General features: G+C 43.2%; 1 protein-coding gene across 5 annotated transcripts in view; it reads right to left on the bottom strand.

Moving 5' to 3' along the window:
* LOC105557598 (E3 ubiquitin-protein ligase TRIP12) overlaps positions 1-11,366 on the bottom strand; it is a 27,156-nt gene extending 15,790 nt beyond the window's left edge. For 2 of the 5 annotated variants that reach the window (XM_012004878.1, XM_012004874.1), the window contains exons 1-4: positions 10,871-11,366; positions 8,718-9,047; positions 7,518-7,826; positions 5,281-5,367 (exon numbers count right to left, since the gene is read on the bottom strand). In XM_012004878.1, coding sequence (XP_011860268.1) covers positions 5,281-5,367; positions 7,518-7,826; positions 8,718-9,018 — 697 coding nt within the window. In that variant the 5' untranslated portion in view covers positions 9,019-9,047; positions 10,871-11,366. Of the gene's footprint in view, positions 1-5,280; positions 5,368-7,517; positions 7,827-8,717; positions 9,048-9,217; positions 9,422-10,081; positions 10,104-10,870 lie in introns of those variants that run through there. The other 3 variants (XM_012004875.1, XM_012004877.1, XM_012004879.1) reach the window with 3 other exon arrangements.

Genomic DNA, 11,366 nt, shown 5'->3' on the forward strand with positions numbered 1-11,366 from the left:
TACTAAAACCACCGGAGGTCCTCTTAATGACAGATTCCTTAGAACATTTCCAGACGAAAATCCTAATACAAAAGTGTCGAGACTATAATAGTTTTTAAATTAGAACCGATTATTTTCCACAAACGATAGGGCTGAAATTTCGCGCGCTCAAGCACGGCGAAATGACAAGTGATATAAGTGCTCCTATGAATATCGCTCTTTTTATGATGTTATGTTTATTGTATAAATTTACAATATCACTTGTCATTTCGCCGTGCCTGAGCACGCGAAATTTCAGTCCTATCATTTGTGGAAAAAAATCGCTTCTAATTTAAAAACTATTATAGCCTCGACACTTTTGTATTAGGATTTTCGTCTGAAAATGTTCTAAGGAATCTGTCATTAAGAGGACCTCCAGTGGTTTTAGTACACCCTGTATACAGGGTGGACCATTTTAACCTTTAATGGAGAATAACTCGACCGGTAAGCGAAATAATAAAAAACGTTTTATACAAAAGTTGTTTGGTTTCGAGGGGGCCATAAGATGGTACCATTGTTTTGACCTTGAAGAATTATTTGAAGGTCACATAAAGGTCACACCAATTTTTGTTAATGGCGTCCCCTATTTTTTATTACATATTCTTGTAGCTGACCTCGAGAGCTTTCCAAAACGCCTTAATAAAGTATTTTTTTATTAAGAACTTTTTGAGTTATTAAGGTTTGAAAGTTCCAATATTTTGACATAAATTACAAAATATCTTGTAAAATATTCATTTTTTATCATCTTACCTTAATACTTTTTTGAACAGAATAATGAGACAAATCAACCGGTGTAAAGAAAACACAATTGTTAAAAAAAAATTTTTTTATTACTTGTTACAAAATTGTGTGTTTTCTTTACACCGGTTGATTTGTCTCATTATTCTGTTAAAAAAAGTATTAAGGTATCCGTATCGACGCACAGATTTCTGAAAAAGTCGAAATAGACGCGTAAACAACATCTTAAAGTTATATACACGTTATTGCGAATAGTATTATCACAGCCCCGGTGGTCGAGCTGGCTAAGACGCCCGTCACGGATTGTAGGGAGGTCCCAGGTTCGAATCCTGGCTGGGGTAATATTTTTCGCAATAAGAATTTTAATTGCCAGACACGGTCGACAAAAATCACCGATGTTATTAATTTATAATTACTGCTGGCGACTTTAAGAATATTCTTAATAGGTATTAAGGTAAGATGATAAAAAAATGAATATTTTACAAGATATTTTGTAATTTATGTCAAAATATTGGAACTTTTAAACCTTAATAACTCAAAAAGTTCTTAATAAAAAAAATACTTTATATTATAGCGTTTTGGAAAGCTCTCGAGGTCAGCTACAAGAATATGTCATAAAAAATAGGGGATGCCATTTAAAAAAATTGGTGTGACCTTCAAATAATTCTTCAAGGTCAAACCAATGGTACCATCTTATGTCCCCCTCGAAACCATACAACTTTTGCCTGAAACATTTTTCTCTCCCGTGCTTGGTTTTCGAGATATTCGACTGGATGGATTAAAATGGTCCACCCTATGTGTCTCCCCTATTATGAGATAGGGTTATAATATGAGATAGCAGACTTTTAACATCAAAATTTAATCACAAATCTTTATTCACAACGTTTACACGATCTACCAATGAATTTTCCACTAAGCAGATTTCACTCCAAGGGCAATAGAAAAATTAACGATCAATCCAATAGATGACGCCCATTAATTTAGCAAAACCCCTGCTATCTCATAATTAGGAGCTTATCTCGTGATAGGGAACTTTCCTCTATAACATTAACTCGCAAACATTTTCCTAGTTAGCGCCGTGCGATTTTAGCATTCAATGTCGCACATTTTCCTCTAAAGCGGATTAAAAATCGCGATACTGGGACGAGATGTATCTTCCAAATGCCGCAGCATCGATAGCTGCAGCGTATAAAATATGAATACGTTATTCGCAAAGATAATACACCTATTTTAAGTAAATCTCGTTCTGGCAGTTTTCAACTTACGGTCAACGTTATACCGAGCGTTAGGAGAAAACTCGTTTCATTCTATCTGAGCGAAAAAGATCTTTATTTCTGCCATCAGGTAGAAAAAATACTATGCAATAGTAGGTTCGATGATTAATTGAATTTCCCGATAACAATCTGTGCGTTTCTTCCCTAAGAGGACATGATGGGTCAATTACGAGGGTGAGTCAAAAATTATCCGCACTTTTCGTTCTACAATTTATTTACACAAAGATAGAGGTTCAATATGTACGTCATTGTTCAACATAGTCTCCTCCCTTGGCAATGCACTTGGTCCAGCGGTCCACAAGCGTATTGCTTCCAAAGAAGAAGGTGTATTTCTTCCAAGAAGAAAGCCACTTTTGCACCGCTTCCTGCAAGCCCAGATCTTGCTCCCTCCGACTTTCATCTGTTTCGGCCGCTCAAGGATGCTTTGCGAGGTCGTCAAATTTCTACAGATGTAGACGTGCAGGAAGCGGTGCAAAAGTGGCTTTGCGACCAACCGAAAACCTTCTTCTCGGAAGGTATACGCAAGCTTGTGCACTGCTGGACCAAGTACATTGCCAAGGAAGGAGACTATGTTGAAAAATGACGTGCATATTGAACCCCTATTTTTGTGTAAATAAATTGTAGAACGAAAAGTGCGGATAATTTTTGACTCACCCTCGTATATTCCCACAAATCTCAAGACTCGCATTATGGCTGTTGGAGCAGGTACGAAGAAAATGTACCGAATCTATCCTTTCAATTTTGGAGACAGCAGATCGGAGATTTGACGAGCTCCATTTGGCTGAAATTACTCGGTGTACGGTCAAGTTTGCAAGATGAAAACCATCAAAACTGTTAGACGTATTTAAAATAGGGACTTTTTCTCGAATAATTGCGAAAATTGTGAAGATTTAATTATTAAATAAAAGGATTTTGGTATTTGATATTTTTACTGTTAACTGCTGCAACATGCGACGTCTGGAATCTTTTGTATACTAATTTAAGGACTTTATGAAAAGAGATGTGACCAATCTATTGAAAAATTTGTAAGCACAATGAAGCTCGGCATATACGCGGAGAGAATTTTCTCTTAAAATTTATCCTGAAAATCCTGTAATCGTGGGACAACGCGGCACTTCGGAGACTTTTACGAGTGTATGGTAAATGTATGGTAAAATTTCACAAAACTCTCATAAGGTCCTTCAAAATGCCATGTTGTCCCACGATTACACGATTTTCAGGGTAAATTTTATAAGAGAAAATTCTCTCCGTGTACTGTGTTAATAAATAATTCTTGTCATACAAAATATAACGAGGTAAACAATCATTATACGCTTCACATTAACGCCAAACGCTAACGGCCAGTTTCTTAGCAGGTACAAAAGAGAAGATTAATGATTACAAATGATATCTGATAAGTATTGCTACGCAAGAAAAGTTTTTCCGTTTCTCGTACAAGGTAAAAGTTTCCTCTTAAAAGAGTGCATTACTATAAATATTTCTAATTAAAGGAATATCAACTTGTAAGATTTCTTAGAGAGATGCTATAAGGTATGCAAGTTTCAAAATAACGGTACTTCCAAAAATAATATACTCTAATGATTACATTTGTATGCTTATCTATTAACTATACTTAATCATTTTTATCAAGTTGTGAGAGAGAGAGAGAGAGAGAGAGATCGGTTTAGCTTTATAATAATGTAAAGAATTCAACAAAAAAATTATTTCTCCACAGGATTACCAATTTTAATGCAGTATCTAAAAAATAAGTGGCTCGCGATAAGAAGTTTATAGGGGGGGGGGGGGACAATTTCAACAAGGACTTAAAATTTTGGGACATTCATTACGATCATTTATATTATTCTTAAATGGCGTAAGACGTTATTCCGAATATTTGTTTCACAATTCTTTTGTTAACCTTGAGAAAACTGTCGTAGAATCAAATTGAAGTTATGAAGAAATCAACTGAAACTCTATCTCTTAAATACCCTAACGCTAATAAAAATATTCGCTTTCGTCAACTTATATCGTATAATAAAATTACAACACATTATTGAAGTTAAATAATATTACGTGCATGATTTCAATTGTATAAAAAAAAAGCACTTTGAATTAAAAGCGTAACAAGTAAACTAAAAACTTCAATGTAATACCTGTAGTTTCGATGCCAACGTAACTTTTACAATATTTTAATATGACAATCTTTTTATAATGAATTATTTATTAATCACTTACATAATAATTAAATTATAAAGATCGTTCTGTGTACATGTAATAGCATGATGTATGCTAGATAACTTTACGAAAATGTTTGCAAACAGTTCATAAACTTTCAGCACGATATTGTTCTAAATATAAGATATAAACTGTTCTTCTTTGTATTATAATAAAAAAATTCTGCTTTTTTTGTCCAATCCAATTACACCAGGGTTGGGAAAGTTACTTTATAAAAGTATCCAGTTACAGTTACAGTTTTTTCGCTAAAAATGCAATTAGTTACAGTTGCAAGTTACCAATTCTAAAAAGTAACGCGTTACAGTTATAGTCACTCAAAAAGTAACGAATCGTTACTTTGCAGTTACTTTCTTGCAATGAAAATAAAAATATCATATCTGTGTTTGAATTATTAAGTGTTGATAAAAGCGTTTATATGCAGATGCAAGGCCTAATGCGATCTGTGGAGGTTTAAAATACATATAAAGTAACTCTTAATGTAACTATCAAATTAGTTACTAGTTATCGAAAAAATGTAACTGACAATGAGTTAAGCTACAGTTACAGGTGGAGAGAAAGTAACGAAATTAAGTTAGAGCTACCAAAAAAAGAGGAACTGTAACTGTAACTTCGTTACAAGTAACGAGTTACTTTCCAACCCTGAATTATACCAATACAGATTACCAACGTATCTTATTATGCCACAAAAAAATTTAAATTTAATGTCATGACGTAAAGTGTTAATATTAACGATGCGTTTCGAAATATCACGTTCGTTTGTCAGATTCAACGGAGCTCGAGTGTCGTTAAAAGAAAGTCGGAGAGTATCTCCCCCTAGATATATTTACATAATTAATACCATGCATGAATGAACTTGACGCAGAGGTTCACCTGATATCAAGTGTAGCAAATGGTGATACTTGCACATGGATGTATAGAGAATAAGTTCGGAATGGAGTTGAATGGCACGGATGTTCGTTCAAGCTACGCGCAAGTTTGCAAGAGAAAATAAGGGGAAGAAAATGTGGTACGAAGAGTGTGTACTCCTTGAGCTTACCTTCTTGATGGTAGGTTTGTGTTGATATTGGAAAAAGTGCTTTGACAGCAGACACAAATCCTTCCAGACATTCGCTCATCCTCTGGCCTAATGATACAGTCTGATCTATGACTCTTATCTTGATAATACACTTGCGTTTTCTAAATTTTATTATATTCCTATCTCGATACATTTTCACACTCTCCTCGCGACCGAATCACACTCCCTTTCATTTACACACGTATTAACAAACGGCACTTCGCCATTGTACTCGTGACACTAGATAGAGATACTCGTAATGAAACGCGCAGGCTCTGCATCGTGTGCACTTCCGTACCGCGTGTTTTAGCAAAACCGAAAAAGTATTTCCAAGTCTGCCAGCAGATTAGCACAAATGTTACACAAGTAGAGACATAACGGGTGTGTACATGTGTAAATATACTGAGAGATACGCGTGTCATAAAGAGCTTTTTGTTCTGGATTTATGTAAGCTAACGTGGCACCCAGCTATACAATTTGCTCTTTCTTCTTCTCTCCATATGCATTGTTAAGGAAATCACGCTGGAGAATCAAATTTTTGTTCTCCCTTTCGCTAGAAAATAATCGGAGCTACAGAAATTACACGCGTTCTTTTCAACTAAAAGCGCAACTTGGTGCAACTACTGTACCCATACAGCACAGATGGTTGCAGTTACATTGCAGAAACGTTGCAATCTTGCAGAGACATTGCAGGGATATAAAATTGCAAACTTTCGATAGCGATGTTGCAGCAATGTTTGAAAAATAATAAAAATACTACACCTATTTTCTATTTAAAAAGTTTTTCTAATTACGAGAATTTTATAATGTTATTTTCGTTGATACCAATAATGCGCGAATTATTAAGTACTTGATCAGTGCGGTGTTGCTCGCAATCTCCATCTATTGCAAAGCGACATAATCTCCTTAGGTTGCTTCGTAATAGCTTGGCTGTGTATTAAAAAAGGCCCGGATGTATATGTAATTAGTAAATTCTCTGCTTATGTACAACAACAAATTATTCCAAAAATATTGCATTGCAACATTGCTATAATGTTGCACTGCAATCTCTCTGAGCGCGGACATTTCAACGTTGCAGCAATGTTGCGCAACATTGCAATCTTGCAATGTAACATTTCTGCAATCTTCCTGCAATCTTTCTGTGCTGTGTGGGATACAGCACAGATGGTTGCAGTTACATTGCAGAAACGTTGCAATCTTGCAGATTGCAGTGCAATCTTGCAGAGACATTGCGGGGATATAAAATTGCAAACTTTCGATAGCAATGTTGCAGCAATGTTGGAAAAATAATAAAAATACTATATTTTCTATTTAAAACATTTTTCTAATTACGAGAATTTTATAATGTTATTTTCGTTGACACCAATAATGCGCGAATTATTAAGTACTTGATCAGTGCGGTGTTGCTCGCAATCTCCATCTATTGCGAAGCGACATAATCTCCTTAGGTTGCTTCGCAACAGCTTGCTGTGTATTGAAAAAGGCCCGGATGTATATGTAATTAGTAAATTCTCTGCTTATGTACAACAACAACAAATTATTCCAGAAATATTGCACTGCAATCTCTCTGAGGGCGGACATTTCAACGTTGCAGCAATGTCGCGCAATATTGCAATCTTGCAATGTAACATTTCTGCAATCTTCCTGCGATCTTTCTGTGCTGTGTGGGTAGTGACTAAAAATTTTGGAAGAGCCTCTCCCGTTAGTCAAAATTTTGTCACAAATTACTGGTACAATTTATTAATTCCGCTCCCTTCCCGCGTGTCCAAATCTCTTAATGCAAGATGAAAAATATTCACTGTGTTAATGTAAATTCACGAAGCTATCTGTAAGATCGTAACTTTATCGCTAATGTCCGACAACTTGAAAGAGAGAAAACAAGTGTAAGGATAAATCTTCGTGCTCGTTTCCGATTTAGAGATCTCGTAATCGGTGGAAAGAATCATCGCAGGTGTTTAAGGCCACTGTGTCCACGATGCTAGGACTTGGCCCAAGTTCTAGTTTCGAGAAATGCGTAGCCACTTAACTTGCAGCTATCCCATAGATGCTGCAGGTTGATTGGCTCGTTTCTCGGAACTAGAGCTTGGACCAAGTATCTAGCATCGTGGACACGAGCCCCAGTTAACGTGAGCAATCTTGAAACAAAATTGTATCCTGACGCAAATCACACATCACGTCCTGCAACATCGGCAACAACGGCTAGAAAGATGTGCACTGACCTCCTCTTCCTCGGGACGTGGATGGATGACTAGTGATCGACGTCGCACTCGATGAAGCCAGCAAACCGCTATAGCTGCTCGTCTTCCGGCCGCCGTATCCGCCGGGCAGCGACAGATCGTAGCTGCCGCTTGTCTGTGTCAAAGCCTGTGGATTCTGTGGCGTACGGGAACGGGTCCGCGATGCCACGCAATCGGCAGGTGTTGGATTCAACTCTGGCAAGCTCGTCCTCGCTGCGCTGCGCACCCTCGCGCCGCTACTGCTGCTATAGCTGGCTTGATGAATCTTATGATGCGACCTCCAGTCGGTTTCTATCGTGGAAACACAGGTTTCTCTTAATAACGTTGCGCAATTCAATCAAGTGTCAGTTTACTGATGAGTGGGAGAGCAAAACTTTGCAAAGAGAGATCAAAGTGCAACGCAAAGGGCTCGAGTAGGCAGGTCCATTTATCTCCATTTTCACCAATCATTAAATCAATCTAATTAAATTGTTTTTATTAAATAAATCCCTTTTTCTAAGGAGACAAAGAATAAATTGAACTGAAGGCTTGTGTCCACGATGACTAGAACTTGGACCTTAAGATCAAAGTTAAACGACGTTGGCGAAAACGGGCGTTAAGCCTCGTGACCACGATCCAAGAACTGTGTCCAAGTTTCAGTTTAAAGAAATGTGTAGCCAATCAACTTGCAGTTATTCCAAAAAAGCTGCAAGCTGATCGGCGACACGTTTCTCAGAATTACAACTCGGACCCCGTTCTCGCACCGTGGACGCAGGCCTTAAAATCAAGCTTAGACGACGTTGGCGAAAACGGGCGTTAAGCCTTGCGTCCAGGTTCTAGCATTGTGGACACAAGGCTTCAAGGCCCGAAAAGGAACTCAAGGCCAATGTCGACGATGCTAGAACGTGGTCCAAGTTCTAGTTTCGAGAAACGTGTGGCCAATCAACTCGCAGCTTTTATGGAATAGCTGCACGTTGATTGGCTACAGATTTCTCGAAACTAGAACTTGGACACAGTTCTTGGATCGTGAACTCAAGGCTTTAGACTTAAGAATTTCAACCAATCGAAATTTTCAGCACTGCTCAAGTCTCAAAATGGCTGCTTGCGTTCTCGATCGGTCATTTCCCCTTAAGTCTCAAGTTTTACTGCTCGGTAAAGATCGCGCGATGATATAGTACAACGTCACGCAGAAGCGCCAGTCACCTGGGTAAGATTCTAAGCCAGCTCCATGACTTCTACGCTCGCCCCGGATTCTGCCCTCCCCTTTGGTAGAATCGGCCGAATGCGCCGCGCCGCCGTCGACCTGGGACGTCTGTGGATCACCGGCGGTCTGCCTGCGCCTCTTCTCTTCCACGCTGTCCGGGATCGCACCAGTACTCTGTCGCTTTCTGTAGCCGCCCGTGCCGCCGCTGGAGCCCTTCCCCCTGAGTTTAGAGGTGTCTGCTGAAGCACTGGCCTTCTCTACAGACCCCCCTGATGACGACTGATCTTGTTGATCTGCCATAGATTAATCGACTCATGCCACTATTCTGTCTGCAAGAGAGAACATACGTGCCGTTTAGTCACCCGGCCATAACCAAGCGCCGTCTGTATTTACGCGCGACTGCAATCTCGGCGCTCGGGGATAACGACGGTTTTACTTGCGAGAACGTAAAGAAAAAAAAAGAGAGAGAGAGATACAAAGTCCAAGAGGATGGGACAACCTTGGGCGAGAGAATCTCTCGGGAGTCTCGACAGATCCGACGCTTGCACGCGCGAGCGATGAAATAATTCGCGCGGACGAAATGGAACGTCGACGATCGAACGTCCAATTTCTCGGGCGAGCGCCCGGGTCGTTACTCGCTCACTCGCGTCAACACTCTCGCGTTTATACGGCGCGGGCACGACACGCGTAAGAACGAAAGCGACACACAATGGTGGAGTGCTGGGGCGCTGCTGCCGGGGGGAAGAGGCTCGGACACGCGAATCGGCGCGTCGCCGCCCGTCCCGCGGCCCGAGGAAAACATCAACGGGCAAACGCTGTTGCGTTCGCGAGCATTCACTCTCGATTACATCGCTCGCGCCCGAAATCCAGCGGAGTGTCGCGCGCAACACGGGCAAGCAGGCAGGCAGGCAGGCAGGCAGGTGGACGGACGGGCGGGCGGACGGACGGACGGGCGGGCGGACGGACGGACGGACGGACGGACGGACGGATCGACGCGAGGCTGGCCGTTCACGATCGGGTGTCGCTGGGCATAAACGAGCGCACAAAGGGATTTAAATGCCCCGTGGCCCATTAAGAGCGACTCCTCCCCCGCCGATTTCTCGCCTCTGGCGTCCGCTGCAACGCCACGCAGTGAGCGGGCGGCGATATCGACGGTGCGATTTCCAGGAAAAAGAGGGAAATAAGAGGGCAGAGAGAGAGAAAGAGAGAGGGGGGGAGGGAGAGAGAGATAAAGAGAATCGGTACCTCGGCGCGAGCCATATGCGCTCGAATAACAAGAGCGTGACTAAATAAAAACGGCCGCGGGGCGCGATACGCAATTAACGCTTCCCCCCACGCGGCAGCGAGGAAGATAGTAACGAACCGAGAATCATAACAAACGCTACGACTGCTACTGCTACTGCTCCGCTGGCTCGCTCGCTCGATGGCTCGCTCCTGCTGCCCCTTCGCTAACTGATTGGCTAAGCTGGCCCGACTGACTGGTCTGGTTTGGTCTGGTCCGGTCGGTCCGTCTGTCCGTCCGTCCGTCCGTACGTCCGATATCACTGGCTGACGCGAAGTTGTGCCGTTGACATCGCGGGGAGGGGAGGGGGGGAGGGGAACCCCTTCCCCTTCTCCGAGCGGCGACGAGCCTGACGGATTACTCAGTCGCGACAAAGACGCGGGTCGGAGACAGCGACGGCGGTGACGAGAGGCTGCGCGCGAGCGAGGGGTTCGTCCTCGTGCTCGTAACGCAACAAAGAGACTCGCGGGAGCCCACCATTTGCTCTCTCTCGCGATCGAGTAATGGAGGACGGGTTTCCGCTCTTCCTCGTCCCGCTCGAAGCCGCGCGCGCTCACCTCTCTCTCTCTCTCTCTCTCTAGCTCGCTCACTCGCTTCGACGATGCGCGTGACCTCAGGTTGAAATCCTCCGAAAAAGAGAGGCCCTCCCCCCACCCCACCGCCCTCTCTACTTCGCCCTTGTCCGTAACTCTTGGCTCTTCCCTCCCCCTCCCCGCCCACACCTCGGCCACCCCACGCGCTCCTCGCGCTGCGATGCCTGCGATCTCTCGCTCGCTCTCCCTCTCTCTCTCTCTCTCTCTCTCTCTCTCTCGTCGAGCAGCTCCGTCCGAAAACAGTGCTGCGAAGGAGGTGTTCGCGGTGCCTTTTTACCTGAATGCGGGAGAAACACGCCCAGGGCATCGCGACGACGACGACGACGATGACGACGTCTCGAGATCCTCTAGCTCGGCTCCCTCACGGCCTGGCAAAGCGCGAGGCGACGCGCGACGAGACGAGATCAGGCGAGACGAGACAAGTTCCCTTCGTTCTGTCGCTCTGCACACAGACGTCGCGCGCGCACATGCACGCGCGCGGGGACAGCACTGAGAGCTCGGCGCGTAGCCGAGCGAGAAGCGAGAGCGTTCGTGGCCACCGCGTCCGCGCCACGGCGCACAAGGAGGACCGCGCTAGAGTGCGGGCAGAACGCACGCAACACACACACGCAACACACACACACACACACACACACACGCGCGCACACGAGCGCTCAGTCGATCGTCGCGCGACGAGAAGAGACGACACGCCGAGAGCGATCGGGCCTCCGTAGATGCGCACCGCGAGCGAGTCGACGGAATGTCGGCGGCCGAGAGCCGCGGGTTGGCCAGGA

The sequence above is a fragment of the Vollenhovia emeryi genome, unplaced genomic scaffold (assembly GCF_000949405.1).
Source record: "Vollenhovia emeryi isolate VEMERY1.0 unplaced genomic scaffold, V.emery_V1.0 DF939447.1, whole genome shotgun sequence".
In the NCBI taxonomy this organism is placed as follows: Eukaryota; Metazoa; Arthropoda; class Insecta; order Hymenoptera; family Formicidae; genus Vollenhovia; species Vollenhovia emeryi.